Source organism: Quercus robur, chromosome 2 (genome assembly GCF_932294415.1).
Source record: "Quercus robur chromosome 2, dhQueRobu3.1, whole genome shotgun sequence".
NCBI classification, from domain to species: domain Eukaryota; kingdom Viridiplantae; phylum Streptophyta; class Magnoliopsida; order Fagales; family Fagaceae; genus Quercus; species Quercus robur.
Window position 1 is genome coordinate 88965215 of NC_065535.1, and position 22150 is coordinate 88987364.

The following is a 22150-nucleotide window of genomic DNA, read 5'->3' on the forward strand; positions in this document are numbered from 1 at the left end:
AGTCCTGTCAGTATTTCACCTAACTAATTTTTTCATAGGTTTAAATGCAAAACCTACCTTCTTTCTTCCAATTGAGATGTGAACATCATCAGAAACTAAAACATCACAGCACTTGATGAAGACCCTTTTACCTCCAAACCGGGTTTTAGTGAAATTGACACACCATTGCACCTCCAAACTAGGTTAGATTAATTTTCTTTAATCCACTACATAACGGTTTAGACTATTCACATGTATTATCGCATGATTTATTAAATCATTTAAATAAATCACATGATTATTAAGTAGGTTATATGATTAAAAGTACACAAAAATTATTTTGTAAGTTACCATGTTGTGAATTGGAGGAGCCTCTATCCATATATCATAATCTAGATCTATGTTAGCATTTGCATCAACTCATGCAAATTTTTTTGTTTATTTAGCATAATAATCTATTTTATCTAGCCATTTTTCAAAACAAACACATTAAATTATCTATTCAGATACTTTATTTCATTAAAAAAAATAGTCATTTTTTCTATTTAATCATTTCTCTTTTTTCACACACAATAATTATAGTCATTTCTTCTTTCATCCTTGAAGCATAAAGAAATAATAAGAAATTATATTGCATGAGTTACAGTGACTTGTAAGACGTGGACGTATTTTGGGCCTTATTTTATTTTTGCACATCTGATTTGATGCGAATGCTTTTTGGATCTAGGTAACAAGAGTATCAAAAACAATCCACAGAGCTTTGTGCTACAGAAATTCACTTTATCCCAGCTGCAAAACTGAAAGTCAATTGGCTTAATTTGTTTCCCAAATGGATATTATTCAAGACTGCAAAACTGAAAGTCACAGAAATTACTCCCACATGTACTTGAATCTTTGTTGTCTCTAATGCATTACAGTTAATTAATTTTCTTAATGAAAGGATCTTACACAGTATAAGAGTATAAGACCTGCTCATGCTAATCATGTTGGGCTAGTCTAAGAAAGAAAACAGCATAATTTTTTTTCTTAGAAAAAAGAAAAAGGAAAAAAGAAAAAGGATTCCAGGGTCAGTAAGAAAGCAAGTGACGTGAGTCTATCATCGCTTAAGAAAGTTCCTGCATATCCTTTCCCAGCACATCCTATCCGGTTCAGCTGTCTGCATTCCCAACCTTACTTCGTCCACAAAACCTTTCTGTAATTATTCAAATTCATATATTTAAAAACAAGCTAAATATATATAATATAACCAAAATAGAGACTATGAATCAATGGACAAAGTGTTTGTTCGTTTGTTTGTTTTTTTAAACTACCTCCATAGCATCCATACTGAGAAGGCGATCAACGAGATTAAGAAGAATGTCACTGGTGTACTCGGGATGGCCTTGAATGCCTAAAATATGGTCTCCAATGGCGAACATCTCCACACCTGTTTTGTTTGAGAATCCAATCACTTCAGCACCCAGAGGGACCTCAAAAACCTCATCTTGGTGACACTCAATAATGGAAAGGGATGTAGGGATTTCACCCAAGTCATCAAAGAAGTAATATGGGGCCAAGTCTTTCACTATACTCACCTTCCTTAGCCCCACATCCCACCCTGTATAGGCTTTACCAACTTTTCCACCCAATGCTCTACATAATACCTGCTTCATAAAGATCGATTATTAATAATATTATATTTGCATGATAAATCTTGTATTTGAATCAACAATAAATGGAGGCCCCAAAGTTAATAAAGAATGGATGTGACCTTAATTAATTTTTATGGACACTGCATGCAAATCCTGCATGAGATTTCTGTGACTTTTTTTTATATATATTATTAATTTGATATATTGAGAGTGGAAGAATTTGAACATAAACGTTTTTGTTTGAACTACCAAATCTGCCAGTTAAACTGTAAGATTTTTGACAAATTTATGTGATTTCAATTCAGCAAAAGTAGTAGCTAATTATAATTGGTCCTCAAAGGTTAATTAATTACCTGGTGACCAAAGCAAATCCCAAGGATTTTTTTCTCCATGGCATCCAAAGTTTGCAAGAGCAAGCAGAGCTTAAGAATCCAAAAATCATTGCCATAAGCATCACTAGGACTGCCACTAACTACAAAACCATCATAAGTTTGGAGCTCATTCACATCAGGGAACTCATCGTCAATAACCCTGAACAAGTCCCAGCTTTCTCCTTCTTCACCAAAAGCTGCAAGATACACATTGAAGTACCCACCATATACTTTCTTAGCATAGTCAGAATCCTTTGTTGCTAGAAGAACAGCATATCTTTTTCCTCCTTCAACCTTCATCAATTCTTTAGCTAGAAAACAAAAATAGATTGAATAAAATCTTGAAACTGAAGTGGCTACTAAATATAGTAATATGTGTGTGTAAGAGAGTTAAGGAATTTAGAAGAAATTTTTTGGATTTGGATTTGGATTGTGGGTGTTTGTAGAGGCAATGACCCCTTTTATAGATCTCAATAATGGAATTCTTCTGTGTAAGCGATAAAGAGAGGTGACCAAGCAAAAATATATAAATAATAATAGAGTCAGGTGAAATTTTTCATGTGATGGGAATTTGGGTAAATAAAAAATGATATGCCACTGTAAAAAAAGTTGAGACCTTTGTCGCTTGTGCAAATCAAAAGTGAGAACGTGTTACCATTTGACTTTGACAAACTTTTGTGTAGGAGACACGTTTTGCTAGATTTCCTTTTGTTTTTTTTTTTTCCTTTTTTCTGGCTGCAGGTTAGGTTCCATTGGTTCTTCATTTTTCTTTTTTCTCCCAAAAAAAAATTCTTCTCTTCTTTTTCTTTCTTTTTTTTTTTTTTTTTTTCTTTTTTTCGATAAGCCATTGGTTTTTCTTAGAGAGCCAATACTAAGAGCATCCACAAATGTGAAACCAAATTTTTAACTTTTTAGCACCACAAAAAGTTACTTTATTTATTTTACATTTTCACATCCAACAGCAGTAGTTTTATTTTAGCTTTTAACATAATAAAATAATATTTCATTCAACTACCAAAACACACCCACAACCACCATCAAAACCATAGAAATCACGGTAGAGAGAGAGGAAAAGTAATGTGAACACAAAATGAAATGCAGAAGAAATAAAAAAAAATTAAAAATAAAAGTAGTGTGAACGCAATTTTTTTTTTACTTTACCTTTCAATTACTTTTTGGCTGTGCACTATAACTGTAGAGTCGAAAAATATTATTTCGGCTCCACTATTATAGAGTACTCAAAATAGCTATTTAGCACCACTATTACTAGTGCTTTAAGAAAGAAAAAAAATTAACTTTTTACCTTCTCTATTATCAAATAAATAAAATAGACTCTATCTTATTGAGTGGCCGGCTGAGGTCTTGATCATCTTGGTCTGATGGTATTACATTGCATGCAATATTCTACGAATTCAATCACGGCTACAAGGGATTACTTTTCAGGGGATCACTAAAAAATTTAAATTAAACAAAATTTAATAATAATAAAAATAATTTGAATATATCTAGTTATCGATAAAAAAAAAAAAAAAACAAATACATGACATTTTACTATTTTCTTCTACAAGTCATATTTTGATATTATTATGAGTATTCATTATTTATTGTCAATGTGCATAGGTGTAACTATTTTATTTTGTAAAGTTTGTATAACAATTTATATTTTTATGCAATTGTCAATATCAATTTGTCAAGGGTGACATTGGAATATGTGGTTGCGAAGGTGGCTACAATGGGGGTAACAAAGATGTGAGGGGTGTCAATATGAGGTTTTCGGTGGGGGGTTGTTTGTTGGGAAAATTTGTTTTATGCTAAAACAAATCTGAAACACTTGCTGGGTCAAATCTGAAAATTTGGATTAAACAAAACAAACGGGCCTTATATTATAAGTTATACATATTTATCAGAATTCAACTAGTAAAATTATCAAATAATACAATAACATACAAACACTAAATTTTTAGTTACAGAATTTCTGAATTTATAATTTCAGCACTAATAATTCAGCTCTTAATTCTCTGATACCAAATCTTTAATTTTATTGAACAGCATTAAGTTGTTAAATTCATAGTGATGAAGTCAAATGCCATATTTCTTTTACATCAAGTAGAACACAAATGCAAACACATCTATATGCATGAACGCATATCTTGGTCAAAAATAAAACAGCTAGCTTACCAAACAAGAAATTCTTACCTATGAAGTTCCCGAATTAGAATAAAGAATGGAATTTTCGTCATAGCAATTGCAGTGTAGGAAGAAGATAAACATTTTTACTTGGTCATGCTCATGTACTTCTCACACTTCACACCATCAACATGGCCATGTAAAAAATCATGATATATATGGCCGCTGCTTCACTATTGAGGGATTTTCAAAGCTATTCTCGGTCTAGTGTGAAAGCTTCGTCGTAGCGAGACATCAAATGGAAACCACCAGAAGGAGCGGTGGTGAAGACAAATTTTGATGGGGCTATGTTTGTTGAATCGGATCAAGCAAGGATAGGGGTGGTTGTCCGAAACAATAGGGGGCAGGTCATGAAGGCTTTAGTAGAAAAAATACCCAAACCAACATCCACAATAATACTGGAGGTTCCGGTAGCACGCAGAGTAGTCCAGTTCATACATGAGTTGGGGTTCGCGCATTCCATTTTTGAAGGAGATGCAGAAACTGTTATTAAAGCACTTGCTGATGGAAATTGTACAATTCCTAGTATCGGTCACATTGTAAAAGACATTGAGTCTATAAGTGGTTTGTTACGAACCAAATCCTTCTCTCATATTAGGAGGCAGGAAAACATCATGGCCCATGCCTTAGCGCAGAGAGTGAGACTTTCTTTTCCTATTTTAATCTGGATGGAGGATGTTGCCACCAGATATTTATCGTTTTGTATCTGCTGATTTTCCTATATCTTAATAAAATGCTAACATGTTTGGATTCTCAAAAAAAAAAAAAAAAAAAAAAAAAAAAAAAAGTTATATATTAAAGGTTTGAGCATCTCCAGCAGAATAATCAAATTTTTGTACTGTTTGGAAAATGAACATTGACTTTTACCTTTATCTACCAATTTTTTCAAATACATTTTCCAACAGACTCTCTATCTCATTTAAATATTATTTCTTTATTCATTATTTATTCTTTTTTTAACAACTATACATCTTCCAACATTTTTTTATTCAACACCTAATTATTATAATAGAAAAAAAGGATTTGAATAATGAACAGTAGCCCATCAGACTTGATGGGCTACTGTTTATTAGCCAAAAAAAAATTTGGATATAGAGAAGCGGTTGGAGCATGAAAAATAGAGATTTGGAGCAAATACTCTCTATATTTTGGCTATGCATACTCTGTTGGAGATGCTCTAATAAATGGAAAGTTCATTATAAAAATTAAAGCAAATATTGAACGGTGAACAGTAAATCTAGATAAGAGAGAGAACGTTACAGGGAATCTTTAGGAGTCATTTGAACAAAGACGGTAATAAGGAAAGGTGCATGCATGGGAGCTTAAACCATGGGCATCGCTCTCTCTCTCTCTATCTCTCTCTCTCTCTCTCTCTCTCTCTCTCTCTCTCTCTCTCTATATATATATATATAATTTTTTTTTTTGTTAGTTTAATACTATAATTTTTTCTTAAAAATATATTTGTACACCCTGTCTTAAATTTTACACACTCTTATTACAAGTATTTCCAACTCTAAGAATAAAAAGTAAGTGTTTGTGAATTGTAAGTGTCACTATTTTTTATAAATTTATATTATGTGTGTGAGTGTATCTAATATTGATTGTGTGCATTGCTTTTTGTTATAATATTATTTGTGTGAATTATGATGTGTGTGGATGTTTGTGTGTACATTATAATATAAATATATATAATTTAATAATTAGGAAATAGATATGGTTTGTTGCATATGTGTATATTGTTGTCATGTTATAACAACTTTTTGTTATAAAGTTAGTAAAATTAAAAAAAAAAAAAAAAAAAAAAAAAAAAAAAAAAAAACGTAAAGATAGTGATTGTCCAAGTATTTGATTGGTTAAGTAAACACCAGTGTATAATTTTATGTATGAATGAGTGTGATTGTGTGCGTCAATAATTAATACAAAGCCAGTGAGTTTAGTTTAGTCATTTAATTTAAAATATTTTTATAAAAAAAAAAAACAAATAGATAATAAAAACTACATAAAAATAAAAATGTTAAATGAACTTAACAAAATAAAATGATTATAGACTTATAGCTACCCACATTGGCAATAGATACTTATAATGAACTATCATATAACAATTCAAAATTTGAATACTTGTAGAAGGAAATTATAAAACTTCATGTATTATTTATTTAATTTTTTTTTTTGTTGGTAACTCAATATATTCAAGTTCTTTTTTTATTAAAATTTTTTAATAACCCCCCAAAACAAAATTCTTAGAGCCGCCACTGACTTAAATCATAATTATTCGTAAAATCTATTCCGAATCTTGTATACAATTGTAGACCAAAAAAAATATAAAAAATTTCAAATAATGTCTCATTGTAACAATGAACGGTCATTGAAACATAACCTTTTTTTTTATGAGACATTGAAACGTAACCTTTTCAAAAGTCCAAGGGGTTATTCAATTTTGATTTTACCAATGAAATTGAAATCCGAGTAAGTACTAAGTACTAGAGTTAGGCAATGACCCATTGGCCATTATTTGACACAACCCCATGTCGAAAAGACGTAGCATCTGCATTTCTAATTTCTTCATTTGAGAAAAGGAAATCATAATTAACATACATATACATGACAACTGACCACTTGGATATTTTTTATTTAGAAAGTTTTAAAATATAACGTTTGTGGTTCAGATGATTGTTATTTATTATTAAACTAAAATATTTATTAGTACTAATAGAGTTAATTAAAACTCATACTAATCACTTGGTTGTCAAATCTTTTTTTAATACTATTTTCTATTTTTTATACTTATAAAATAGCATTTAAAGTAGACTTGGCTTATATTTTTTAGATGATAAAGTACTCTTCTATTCCCCCACTATTTAACAAAAATTGCACGGGTGCATTTCTGGCAAAAATGAGCTTTTTTTTCCTTTCGCTCAAAAGATGTAATAAAATGTCTCTGTTCTGAAACTATCTAACGAAATACTCCTATTTTGAAACTCGATTTTCTAAAAATTAAGTTTTAAGACATTTTTCTAAATAGTTTTAGAACAGAGCATTTTACTACATCTTTTGGACAAAAAAGACAAATGCCTATTTTGGCCGTGTGTCTCTAACTCTTTTTTTCTTTTCTTTCCCCGCATGATACTCTAGCTCCTTTGTCACAATCTAAACCTATTCTTTCACAATGCGAATTAAGACATTAATTTTAGTTAGTACAAAATCGTGTCTTTCAATGGTTTCTTTTCCCCCTAACTTTGCTCATATTGGACAAAACGACTTTTTTTTTTTTTTTTTTTCATTTGTTTTTATGGATTTCTTGGTTTATAATTTTATGACCAATAAAATGAAAAGCCAATTGTAGTAGTAAGTAGTAGGTGATCTTTTTCACGTGGGAATTTCAGGTTTCAACCAAATAAAACGTGGAGAACAACCTAGCGAACACGCTGAAGTCAACGCTCTTATTGTAAAGACAAAATAGTAAGTAATATTAGTATAATATTTGTGACGGCAATACGTAGCTGTGAACTTTAAAGTTTTAAACGCGACCGCGTCGGATTCTCTTTACACGCTGCGGGGTTCGCCAAGTGACCACGGTGAATTATGTGCATGTGCGGGCGGTAATGAACTGCCCTCCAACTCCAAGTTAACTACTCAAATACCCTTAGCCGCCAATTACTTTTATGCCATCCTTATCCATAGCAGCCATGGTGGATAGAATATTTTGTTCATAATAATAATAATAAAATAATATTTCATGTTTTAAATTGGTGAGATTGTTGGTACTAGGTAAATTTCAGTGTCAAAATATAGTATCAAATTGGGTTGTTTCCAAATAATTTTGTTAGGATTCTAAATGAAACTTTTTTCATTGAGTGAAATATGATTGTTTAAAATTGGTACATTATTCCCCTCAAAAAAAAAAAAAAAAAAATTGGTACATTATATTGTCGTCGAGATTTCGCTATACACTCGCTTGAGAGAAATCACTGCAAAAAACCACCCTTATTTCACAAATCGAGGGAAGGGAGGTTACTAACCTATAATATCAATATTATTACTCTAAGAGTAAACACTCTGACTCTTGAACCTAAACAAATCTAAATTCCTTTTCTTAGCATATGCTTCTCCTGTGACATATTTTTATAGTTTTTCTTTGAATGTTTCTACCCAAACTATTGATTCCTTGAAATAATAGAGTTCTATTCTAGTTAGTTCCCAGTTGCTATGAATTTTTGAGGAGTTCCATGGAATGTTAGAGGTTTTAGTTCATACAAGTGAAGTGAAGTTCGCTTATGCGAAAAATCACTATAGAAGGATTCTAAGGGTTTTGGGACTATTGCGGTAGGAAGATAAATGAGGGAGTTACAAGGATTAATAGAGTGTATGATTGTAAAGGTTTTGTGAGTATAGACTATAGACTATTGTAATTGTTCTTTATAGTGAATTTTCTATAAATATTGGATTTTTTGAGGTTTTTCCATTGAAGAGGCCATTCATTAATTAGTTTTCCATTTCGTTATTAAGGTGCAGTTTGGATTCCGCGTTCTCTGCATTTCCATTCCATGTTTTTCTCTCTTTTTTTTTTTTTTTTTTTTTTTTTTTTTTTTTAAGCTACTTATGTTGACTTTGGAGACAAAATTTACTATTTATGAACAGTATATGTACTGTTTACGCACTATGCATGCACTGTTCATGTATTTAAAAATATTAAAAATGATCCCACGGTACTATTCACCCATTTAAAAATTATTTTGCTACAGTGTTTTCAGTTTTTAGTTTTCAATTTCAGCAAAAATAAGTTTAATTCAAACAGACACTAAATCTTTTTATGGCATTTTCTCTACTTTATTATTATTTCTTTAGGTTTGGTATTTGATTCTTGTGATTAATATATCCATTAATTTTGTTGTATAAATTACTTGGTTTAAATTAGATTTTATTAAGTGGTATTAGAGTTTTTAAAACACGTAAGGGTCAAAATACTATTCTTCGAAACAAAACTCAATAAGAGAAAAAAATTCATGTAACTCAAATAAATTGACATCACAGATTTTGATATTGTCAAAACATTGTGATCACTGATCACCATATTTATCGATAACCACAAACAAAATAATATCTAGAAATATTGTTTTAAAAAATATGGACCAATGAATACAACATATTAAGAGATATTGGAAAAACAAAAATAATGATAAGATATATACAACCACAAAAAAAAAAAAAAATATATATATATATATATATCAAAAATCAAAACAATGTAGGCTCTATAGATTAGGCTATTTTATGAAATTGTCGCCTTTAAGCATATATATTTTGTATAAAAAATTAAAAATTAAAAGTCCCATATAGCTTGATCATAGTACAATACCATACTTTTATAGCAATCCAAATTAAAATATATCTAAAGAGTTACATTTACGGTAAATAAGTTTATATGCTTTATATAAAATAAATGTGAAAAATTGGATTTAAAAAAAAAAATCAATGTGAAAAATTATAACATTTATTAAATTTTAAATTAATCCATCTTCACCATAAAGGGCTTTTTTTTTTTTTTTTTTTTTGAGAGAGAGAGAGAGTACCGTAAAGGTTAATTAAGGTTAGTGGGTGATTCTATTGATTAGTATAAGTTAGTGTAGGGTTAAGGGCTCAAATCATATATTGGGCCTTGGGCCTTGGCCGAGAGCGTGAGTAGTCTGAGGACGAACAAATGGTAATGAATGGTTCAAATTCAGGACTTAATGAGTAAGATACAAATGGGAAGGTGGTTCGAGAAGGAATATCTCCTCGGATAAGCTAAATATAGATCAGATGTAGATTCTAATGATCAAAGTGACTTTCCAAGAAGCTCTAATGATAGGGACATGCGCCATAAACGTATAAGAGAGATGGGAATCCAAAAATATCTAAGGGAAAGCTGCTACCACCGCATTGAATACTTTGTAGCTAACTCGCTGGCCACATTAATGAGGAAGTGACCTCTAAACAGTACTTTTTTAGACTTATAACCATCCCCCAAAGACTTCTAAAGGAGGTTGATGGGACAAGTATCAGCATAAACCATCAACTGTCCACGTGTAGGGTAAAGATGAAGGAAGAGATGTAGTATAAATGAGAGTAGAGACCCCAGAAGAAGGGGACCAGGGAAAAAAAGAGAAAAGGCACTATAACAATCTAAATTGCACTTGTATCGTGTCTAATTGATTTATATGCAAACTTACCTCTTTGGACAGTGAATTCATTCAGCTCTACGTTCCTTGTTCTTGCTTAATCATCTTCTACATCCATACTAGCCATTGTCAAATTCATTAAGGCCTAGTTCTTTAACACACTTTCTACAAATTTATTGTACTGGACTCACTGGGCCAATATCCCACACACTTTGGGCTTGGACTACAAAATGTGTCCCTACAATTGGCGCCGTCTGTGAAAAGAACTTGTGTGATAGTGAGTGCAATGGTGAAACATGGTAGGGCCAGGTCCTCGCAGATCTGATGGCCGAGTTCACTGAGCCTCCATAAGAGGAAGTGGTAGCGACGTAGAGCATGGATGGAAAATTAGTTGGCACCGTCTGTGGGAAGAACTTGTGTGATAGTGAGTGCAACAATGAAACATGTAAGGCCAGATCCTCGCGGATCTGATGGCCGAGTTCACTGAGTCTCCATAAGAGGAAGTGGCAGCGACGCAGAGTATGGATGGAAAATCAGTTGACATAGTCTCCCTGTAAGAACCTTTATTTCGGAAGGTGTATGTTGATGGTGCAGCAAATCAAAGGGGCTCAGGAGTGGGTCTAGTTCTGGTTTTTCCTAAACAAATCACCATTGAAAAGTCATTAAGACTAGGCTTTTCAGCTACAAATAATGAGGCTGAATATGAGGTTTTGTTGGAAGGAATGTCCATGGTTCAAAGAATGGGAGGAAAAACAGTAAAGATGTTCTCGAACTCAAGATTGGTTGTTGGCCAAGTGAAGGGCGAGCTAGAAGCAAAAGATGAGAGAACTTAAGGACATCTTTCTAAGTGGTTAAACAGAATCTTAGACATGCCTGACTCCTCGAACTACATGCTTTGGAGAAATTAACACACTGTGACATCTTTCTAAGTGGTTAAACAGAACCTTAGTTATGCTTGGCTCCTTGGACCACATGCTTTAGGAAAATTAACACATTGTGACATCTTTCTAAGTGGTTAAACAAAACCTTAGCTATGCTTAGCTTCTCGAACCACATGCTTTAGGAAAATTAACACACTGTGACATCTTTCTAAGTGGTTAAACAGAACCTTAGACATGCCTGACTCCTCGGACCACATGCTTTAGGGAAATTAATACACTGTGACATCTTTCTAAGTGGTTAAACAGAACCTTAGTTATGTCTGGCTCCTTGGACCACATGCTTTGGAGAAATTAACACTCAAAGGCATCTTTATAAGTGTTAAACAGAACCTTAGTCATGCCTGGTCCCTCAAACCACATACTTTGGTAAAATTAACACTCAATGGCATCTTTATAAATGTTAAACAGAACCTTAGTTATGCCTGACTTCTCAAACCACATACTTTGGGGAAATTAACACCTAATGATATTTATTTATTTTTTCTAAGTATTAAATAGAACCTAAGTTATGTTTGACTCCTCGGACCACATATTTTGGGGAAATTAACACTCTGTGACATCTATTTGTTTTTCACTAAGTGTCAAATCTGATCCAGGATTATGCCCAACTCCTCGAATGGAGGACTTTGAGTAAGTTAAAGTCCTTGGCTATATATCTAAATGATGAGCAGGATGATAGTCGTCTATTCCTTTTATCTTTTATAAGGTAAGTTATGTATCTTCATTATGTTCAACTTTCATCACAAAGGGCTCCATTTTCAATGCAGATATATGGTAAATCTCTTTATTGCTGGTACGTGATCAAATTATTTAAGCTAATAACGGGGTATTGTTGATAGTTTTTATTAAGGATATAGTGGCAACAGTTCGAATCTAGTTGTCATAATAATAAGCTTGAAAGCATATAAAGTAAGGACACTAGAAATAGAAATAAAAGTCTATTCATTAATTAAAGGATCAAGTAGAATTAACTCTTAAAAATTCAAAACCCCAGTTTTCTCCTCGGATGAAAGGAAAAAACTGAAATTTTGAGGGGCTATTGTAGGGTTAAGGGCCCAAATCATATATTGGGCCTTGGGCCTTGGGCCTTGGCTGAGAGCATGAGTAATCCAAGGATGAACGGATGGTAATGAATGGTTCAAACTCAAGACTTAATGAGCAAGATATAAATGGGAAGGTGGTATGAGGAGGAATATCTCCTCGGATAAGCTAAATATAGATTAGATGTAGATCCTAATGATCAAAGTGACCTTCTAGGAAACTCTAATGATAGGGACGTGTGCCATAAACGTACAAGAAAGATAGGAACCCAAAAACATCTAAGGGAAAGCTGCTACCACCGCATTGAATGCTCTGTAGCTAACTCCTTGGCCACATTAATAAGGAAGTGACCTCTGAATAGTACTTTTTCAGCCTTATAACCATCCCCCAAAAACTTCTAGAGGAGGCTGATGTGACAAGTATCAGTATAAACCATTAACTATCCACGTGTTGGGTAAAGATGAAGGAAAAGATGTAGTATAAATGAGAGTAGAGACCTCAGAGGAAGGGGATCGAGGAAAAAGAGAGAAAAGGCACTGTAGCAATTTAAATTGCACTTGTAACGTGTTTAATTGATTTATATGCAAAACTACCTCCTCGGACAGTGAATTCATTCAGCTTTACGTTCCTTGTTCTTGCTTAATCATCTTCTACATCCATACTAGCCGTTGTCAAATTCATTAGGACCTAGTTCTTTAATCACTCTCTACAAATTTATTGTACTTGGCTCATTGGGCCAATATCCCACACAATTTGGGCTTGGACTACAAAACGTGTCCCTACAGTTAAGTTCTATCATATTTATGATTTAAATTTTACTATTCTAGTCCTATTATAATTTTATATTGTAAATGGAATTTCTTTCATTTGTAAATATTTATAGCTATAAGTTATAACATTACGCTACAAATTATGATTTTCTTCAAATGAATAATATTTTTCTTCAAATTACAAGAGTACTAGAAATAATTGAATCTGAAAATTGGTGTCTTGAGAAATTTGTTACCAGCGCTAAGCAAAATATAAGAAAAAAAGGGAGGTGAAATTTTGATGATTTAGATTCATTTTCAAAATTACAAATTTTAAAAGATGTTTTACAAATGGAGAAAAATACTTCAATTGACAAACTAATGGAGACATCTAGATTTGAATTGTATATATTAAAGCAATGGAATGAAAATTACAACTTAAAAGTTTTTTTTTTTTTTAAATCAATGAAAACCTGGAAAAGAAATTAGGGATTTGGAGGGTAACATCTCATAAAATGAGTGTGCAAATTAAATTAGGGACTATGTGTAGTGCTTATTTGATAATAAACAGAGACATAATTTAAATATTAAAAAAAATAGAGAGAGAGAGAGAGGTAAATTTAAAACAAAACAGAGGATACTACGGTACTCTTATATTTGTAATTAAAAATAAATAAAAATCTGCACTACACTGATTACACGTTGGTGTACGTCCAATCAAATTTTTTAATTAAACCTGTTTCACGTGAATTGCATTGTCCAGCATTTCTTTTTCAATCATCATCAAAAAGCTTATAATTAATAATGGTCACCTAAGGATTCTTCATGCGTAATAAACATCCGTTTGACATTTTCCTATCTTTTTCGCTTCTTAAGTAATACACAATAATTTGCACCAAAAATAAAATACACAATAATTTATATAAACGGGATAATACGACCAATAAAAAAGCTATTTGAAAAAGATTTGATTTTGAAAATAAATATAAAAAATTTCATTTGCACTTTATTCGTCTTTGTTTGTTTATTTTTTTATTTTATTTTTTTATAGCAAAATCTTAAAAGACCCTTGTGATTTTGGTCAATTTAAAAAATACTCCATGTATTCTTCATTTATTGTTATTGATTTATGAGGTTTAAGAAAATTAAAATTGATCTTTGTTTTGGAGAAGATCAATTTTACACAGCATGTGTTTGTGAAATATTGATGTTGCTATCAACAGGGTTTTCATGAAGTAGATGAGTGTCATAGTTGTAGTTAAATAAAACTTAATTTTTGACGTTTATTGAGTGAGTTTAGTTAAGATTAATCTATGTGTACAAGAAATATGGAAATGTAAACAACTGAATCTGTTGATAATGAACCTTCATTTAATCACTTGTTGAACTTGTGCGATATTTGATAGTGTGATTAATTTGTTTGTAAATTTTGGAAAAGTCTGTAATGCATGAAATGTCGTCATGTGAAGACAATGCATGCGTTGTGTAAATGTTGAAATAATGCATGAGCTATGTAAAAGTTTAGACAATGCATGACTGTGTAAATCTTAATGCAACACGGGAGCATCAACACCAAATTGTATTATTACCAAATTATATAATTTAAATAGATACCAAAATAGTAATAGTCATCAATTTTTTAAATACTGATGGCATGGTAAAATATAATCTATTAATTTCAAATGAATAAATTTAAATTTAAAAAGTCTTTAGTAAAGTTATCCTAAAATTTTCTAAAATATTGGTAGTAAGAAGAGACGAGAGATTACAATTCTCTAGAGTTCTTAGCGTAATTACATCATAAAATTTCTAAAATCCTATTTATCTATATTTAAATAAATAGATTAAATTAAGCCACGTTGTTGATAACTTAATTAAATAATAACCAAAATAATATATTATTAACATTTATTTAAATGTTAATAATGACATGTCAAAACCCAAACCACGTGTACAACAAAATAAGAAAACTCCATGCCTACGTGAACATTCAAGTATTGCTTATGGCTTATATACCTCGTTTTCTAAAATTTGATAAACATCAAAATTTTGCTGATGGTACAGAATTTTGACAAACTGAAAGAAGTGCACTAGGCTTTCGTACTTGAAGTTGTATGGGCATGGTGCTCTTAATAATAGAGATTTTTTTTTTTTTTTTTTTTTTTTTTTGGAGAAGATTAATAATAGGGATTATGATTCTAGAAGTTGGACATATAATGAATGAAATCTTGGCAAATGAGAAATGACGTAACAAATCGAATCTTTCATCCCTATTGGAAACCAATTTCTCGATCCTTTCATGCTTTTGTAATTAGAAAGGCAACCAAAATTCCGATCGAAACATTGTATGTGGACGTGAAACCATCATTTATACCATTTTTTTTCTGGATACGTCATGTGAGAGGATGCTTCAATTTTAAAGTATTAGGTTCTGGTTCCTTGTTAATTTTGGATTCCAATTCACATGAGGGTATAGTATATCTTACGATTACCTTCTAGAATATGCTTGTTCTTTAAGCAATTTGCTCCACTGATTAGCTTCTTGTGCTGAAAGTGTAAGGATTTTCTTTGTCATTTTAGTTTCTACTTTATATATACCTGTCTTATGGATTATATTCACTTCTGATTTTTCATCGAATATGAGCTTTGCCATATATGCCTATCAAATGTATCAAGTTAAAGCGCACAGATGAGTATCTAAAATCTTCCAAAATTTGCCTTTTCCACATTCACTCCTTTTCATTTTTCCATATATGTTTCAATATTTAATGAGATATGCCGGCATACGTGGGTTTGAGTGATCAATCAAAGGAAAAGAATTATTGAAATTTTGGCAAAATTCCATATCCCCTTCAGATTAGTTTCATGTGTAGTCACAATCAACAGGGACAGAATCACACTCACATTCCCCCATAAGAATATTGATTCTCCAACAGGGGTTACTGATTCTCCAACAGGGGCGGCGTTACTAATAGGGGTTTCAAATGAACCCTCTTGACTTGACATAAAAAAATTATATATATAAAATATTATTTTATTAGTTTAATCTACGTTTGAAAATATTATTGCATATCCTGACTTTGATCTTATACATTCAGAGTTTAACACAAAATTAAACACAAATAAGGTCATTCCAAAACCAACCAATAACATAAATAACAGACCTCTCTCATATGAATCTGTTTTCTTTATCTGACTATTGTTATAAAAAGTGAATATTTGTGAATTGTAAGTGTATCTCTTTTTATTATAAATTTATATATTAATTATTTGTACGAGTGTGTGTCAATACTGATTGTATGAGTTATTTATTTATTTATTTATTTTTGTTATAATGTTATTTGTGTAAATGTGTGCGCGTATAATATAAATATAATATAACTTTATATAATTTAATAATTAGAAGATATAGAGGGTTTGTTACATATTTGCATGTTATCATGTTATAATAACATTTTTTTATAAATTTAGTGATTAAAAAAATAATAAAGTTAGTGATTTTTCAAACATTTAATTGGTTAAGTAGATACGTAGAATATTATTTATGTGTATGGATGGGTGTGGCTCTTTGAGTTAATAATTAATACAATGTATGTGGGTTGAGTTTTGTCATTCAATTTAAAATATTATAAAAATAATGACAAATTGATAATGAAAATTGCATAAAAATACAACATGTTATACGAACTTTACAAAATAAAATAGTTACACCTACCCACATTGACAATAGATAATGAAAATTTATAATGATGTCAAAATATGAAAACTTATAGAAAGAAATAGTAAAATTTCAAGTATTTGTGTTTTTTTTTTTTTTTTTTTTTTTGGATAACCCAATATATTCAAGTTTCTTAATGACCTCACTTAAAAGAAATCCTAGAGCCGCCTTTGTTGTCCAAGCTCTTTTTTTTTTAATTATTTATTTATTATAATTCTTACTATAGGGATGGGGATTCAAAATCTGTTTCTCCTAGTAAAGGAAACTAAATAATGTCACTAAACTAAGACTCTTGACTTAATAGTTAAAGGATTTTTTTTTTTTTTTTTTGAGAAAAAATAATTGATGCTTTAGAGATTAATCCAATTGCATCTCAAGTGTGTCAAATTGTCAATATTATACTATAATAAAAGTTTGATTCTAGAAATTATATATAGTTCCATCAAGTGTTTATCCTCTTTATGTGGTAATTACCTATCTTGCTATCATTTGTAAAAGATTTGAATAGATTGCATAATTCCTCAATAATGTAAGATGGCTTTCAATTCAATCATAAATTTTTAAAAATTTCAATTAAAACAATGAATTAAAAAAAATGAGATTGGAAACTAAAATTGATCAAGTTTATACAAGGTGCATTTGTAATGTAATATAAAATTAATTTTATTCTTACATATTTACAATCAATTTATTATTAAATGTAAATAATATTATTGAAAAAAAAAATATATATATATATATATATTAATTTACATATGATTCTTTTGAAGCTAAGCAATTTTTTACTAGATGATACGAACAATTATTCTCTTTACTTCAATGGAATCCTTCGTCGGCTTATAAAGTTAGAAAAATTAATTAAAGAAGGAACAAACTTAAGCATCTTAAAACTGGGGCAGGTAAGTGGGTCCAATGCTTCATCAGTGTTGCAAACTTCTTTACGCAAGTGTTAAGTTCATCGTCTATATGAAAAATCATCACATTCACGTTTTGATTCTTTCCAAAACAAATGGTATTTGAATAAGGTTTTTTTTTTTTTTTTTTTATTAAAGATGTTTCCTTGAACAAGCTTTCGTGGTTGATTAAAGGTGTTTTTAAGCGGTGGACAATTGCCAAGAAGTCAGACATATAAATTGGAAAGTATTAGTGCATATTAATATATATATTTCTTTTTGAAACGTGCATATTTAAATTTCTTTTTATTAAATACTCATTTGGATTAAACGGGACTAATAGTTGAAAAGAGTAAGAGTTTCAAACTTTCAATGATAGAAACTTAGTGGAGAAACTCAGTGGCTTGAATTATAACTTTTAATCTTTAATTTCAGAAACTCCTTCCATATTAATGAACAAATTTTTAATTTATGTGAATAAATGAGTCCTAATTCACACGAATCTTGAGAAGTTCTAATCCTATTCCTATAAGCTTATAAATAAACCCATTTGCACAATATTTGAATAGAATAATGTTGCAAAAGCCATATACTTCAATTGACATTTTATAGTACTTCTAACGAAAAATTTTAGAGTTCTATTTATTGTAACTATTGGAGAGAAAAAAAAATATCGTATAACATTATATTTATAATGCACCAAATCACAATAATATAGTATTTGAAAATATATGGAGAAAGAAATGTGTTTTTATGGTGAAGTTTTGGGTTAAGTTATGAATACAAAATTAGGTTAATTCATACATGACTTTTTCCTTAATTTAAATAAAAATATATAGATTCTGTATTGGTTAGTTTTTAGACCCCTTAAAACATAATTGGATTAACTTAGTTAATTAGCCAAGTAATTACTTAGTCCAAATTTCAGATCTAGGTTAACACAATCATATAATCATATCATACAAAACAGCGAAAATATAAATAACACAATTATATGATGACTCAGGAAAACCAAACCAGTAAAAAACCTGGGGAGAATTTAACTTAGCTATCCTCAAGGTAAAAAGCAAATCCACTAGAAAGAATCGAAGTTTTACAATAGCGACTTAGACCACTAACATCCTATTGCTACCCACCAATAGAAACTTACTGACACGACCACGTGCAAACTTCGAGATCACAGACTCCTTCTTTCTTTGGCCTTTGCAAAACACAAACACCCACGTTTGTAACTTTGAGATCCCACTCAAAAATTTAGCAACACAAACTCTCATGTTTGTGACTCCAAGACCACCCTTGAAGGTTTAGATCATCAGCACCTTTGATGACTAGAGAAGGTAGCAACTTTTACAATACCGGATCTTGAGATTCTTCAAGTAATAATACCAGTAGAAGATATGAGAGAGTTTTTTAGGAACAAAACCCTAAATACAAAAGAGGTAGTCTCTTTTCTCTCTAAAAAGCCTTATAAAAACGTGCTTAGGGTTTCCTTTATATACTAGGAGAAATAGATCTGAAACCCTAATCCTTAATAGGCTTAAACTGCAGTTTGGGCTTAATTAAAATTCTACAGATACGACTTTGGATCAATCGAGCCTGTCTTTCGATTGATCGAACCAAACAAATTATGAAATTTTCTTCCTGCAGCTTATATGTTCTTGAATCTTGACTTGAATCACCTTGAGCATTGTCTAATAATACCTATAGACTCTAAGATCTATATCTAGACAAGTTTGTATTCACGATTTGCCAATTGTTCTAAACTTTTAGAACCTAACAATCTCCCCCTTTGGCAATTCGTGACAAAACTTTCATACAAAATGAAATGCTCAAATACAAGAACAACCCAATACAATAAAATGCCCAATTTCATCACAAATTTCAATCTAAGACTTCCTAACCAAGAAGTTGCCAATAAGAGGTAGAAGGTCTTTATTAGAATGTGATAGAGAAGTGGAAAACAATCCATCTCCAGATCGTCCAAATGGATCGTCCAGAGCATACAGCGCAAGTTGATCCAGGGGTTTATCCAGAAGAAGGAGAAACGTTCAAGAATAATAGCACCACTCCATAAGTTTAAGTCTCCCATGAAGGACAGGATCGTCCATGAGTATCGTCCATGAGGTTCGTCCATGAGAAATCGTTAAATATCCTTGGACGACTAAACCACCCTACACCAGACGGACGAAACCTCAACACTTAAACTTTCGGCAACCCTCAACTATCTCAACAAACCCTTCGAATAAGTTAACTTCCATTAGCAGTTACCATTTTATATCCGTTGAGGTAGTTAACTCCGGAGTTGTTGGTTTCCACAAATCCTAGGGAGGTTATTGGACAAATAACCGCCCTGGGCTCCCTATATAAGGGACCAGTCTGAACCCGACAGAGGTAAGATTTTCTCTCAGACACATTTCCAAAACACTTGGAACTTCTTTCTCTACGAGTCTAACTTCTCCATCGGAGGGGGTTCGACCGGTCTTCTCCGGTCTCCTCTTTGATCGCATTTTCTTCCTTGCAGGCCATCAACCATTTGAACAGCCCACCGAAGCCAGGCCATTCCACCTTACTGATTCGGAGCAATATCAGTTGGCGCCATCTGTGGGAACACAATATTTTGTCCACTTTGGGGATTTTCACCTCACCTCAGGCCAAGGGCTTGCCTTGTAGCCGATATTGGATTTTTGGCTTGACACCCGCACGGCTTTGTCCTCTTAGTGAGTGTGGGCATGCTCATTGTGCAAGAGTCCCACATCGCTTAGAGGAATTGAGGCAAATCCGGACAAGATCCAGGCTATATTGAACATGGAGCCACCGAAGAGTATCAAGGAAGTCCAATCCCTCACAGGACGAGTTGCCGCTTTGAACAGGTTTGTTTCGAAAGCCACAGATAAGTGTTTACCTTTCTTTAAAGTCCTCAGGAAGGCATTTGATTGGACGGACGAATGCCAAAGGGCCTTCCAAGACCTGAAGGACTATCTCACAACTGCCCCATTATTAAGTCCATCCGTGCAAGGAGAAGAACTGTACCTATACTTAGCGGTGTCCCCACACGCCGTAAGTTCAGCTTTAATCAGAGAAGAGGGGAAAATACAAAAGCCGGTGTACTACATTAGCCGGGCACTCAGAGGAGCAGAGGGAAGATATCCGCTCATGGAGAAATTGGCTTTTGCACTGATAACGGCTTCTAGGAAGTTAAGACATTACTTCCAAGTTCATGTCATCAATGTCATGACGGATCATCCGCTTAAGAAGGCAATGAACAAGCTGGAAGCCGCAGGACGACTGATTCAGTGGGCAGTTGAACTTAGTGAATTCGACATTCGGTACCAACCGAGAAATGCAATAAAGGCTCAAGCCCTAGCAGATTTCATCGCAGAGTTCACTCCAAGTTACGAAGACCTGGGGGAAGGAGAGTACAATAACAAATTGGTCATTCATGTAGATGGATCGTCTACATTATATGCTGGAGGAATAGGAGTTGTTTTGCAGTCGCCAGAAGGGGACAAATTGAAATACAAGGCCCATCTGCAATACCAGACTACTAACAATGAAGTGGAGTATGAAGCCCTTTTAAAAGGGTTGGAGCTGGCCAAATCCGTAGAAGCAGACTCAATACTTGTCCTGGGAGACTCTCAATTGGTCATAGGCCAAGTCAATGGGACATGTGAAGCCAAGGAAGACAGAATGAAGAAATATCTAAGGAAGGTAGTACGCCTTGTGAAGAAATTCAAAAAAGCAGATTTTGTTCAAATCCCAAGGGAAGAGAATGTGGAGGCAGATACTCTTGCGAAGGAAGCATCTGCGAATAAGGCGATGGACGAAATGGATGATGTACACTACATGCCGAGTATAGACCTTCTAGAATTGATGCAAATAGAAGGAGAAGGAAATTGGATGACCCCAATAGTATCTTACTTAAAGGACGGAAGGCTTCCAGAAGAGAAGGACGGAAGGCTAGGAAGCTCAGGGTCAAGTCAGCCAGGTATGTGCTTATGGACGAAATGTTATATAAGAGAAGTTTTTTCCCAGCCTCTCTTAAGATGTTTGGCTCCAGACGAGGCAAATTACATGTTGAGGGGGGTTCACGAAGGAGCATGCGGGAACCATTCGGGAGCCAGATCACTCGTCCATAAAGTCATCCGTAGCGGATTTTATTGGCCAACCATCCAAGTTGATGCTAAAGCATATGTCAAAGTATGTGATCAATGTCAACGCTTTAGCAACATTCCCAGACAGCCAGCAGAATATCTCACGCCAATGATGGCCCCTTGGCCTTTCGCATAATGGGGACTAGATATTTTGGGGCTCTTTCCGACTGGAACTCGGCAAATGAAGTTTCTGGTGGTGGGAATAGATTACTTCACAAAATGGGTGGAAGCCGAACCCTTAGCCAAAATTACGCAGCAGAATGTCAAGAACTTCGTCTGGAAGAACATTGTATGCAGATTCGGAGTACCTAGAGTACTAGTGTCTGACAAT

The 22150-nt window shown here is 32.6% G+C and overlaps 1 protein-coding gene across 1 annotated transcript; it reads right to left on the bottom strand.

Moving 5' to 3' along the window:
* Positions 1-787: 787 nt before the first annotated feature.
* On the bottom strand, positions 788-2449 carry LOC126715690 (gamma-glutamyl peptidase 3-like). Its single transcript, XM_050416432.1, has 3 exons — positions 1964-2449; positions 1290-1622; positions 788-1171 (listed from the first exon to the last, which is right to left on the bottom strand). Exons 1-3 carry the CDS (start codon positions 2279-2281, stop codon positions 1076-1078), a joined length of 747 nt encoding a protein of 248 aa, XP_050272389.1. The 5' UTR covers positions 2282-2449; the 3' UTR covers positions 788-1075.
* Between the last annotated feature and the right edge of the window lie 19701 nt (positions 2450-22150).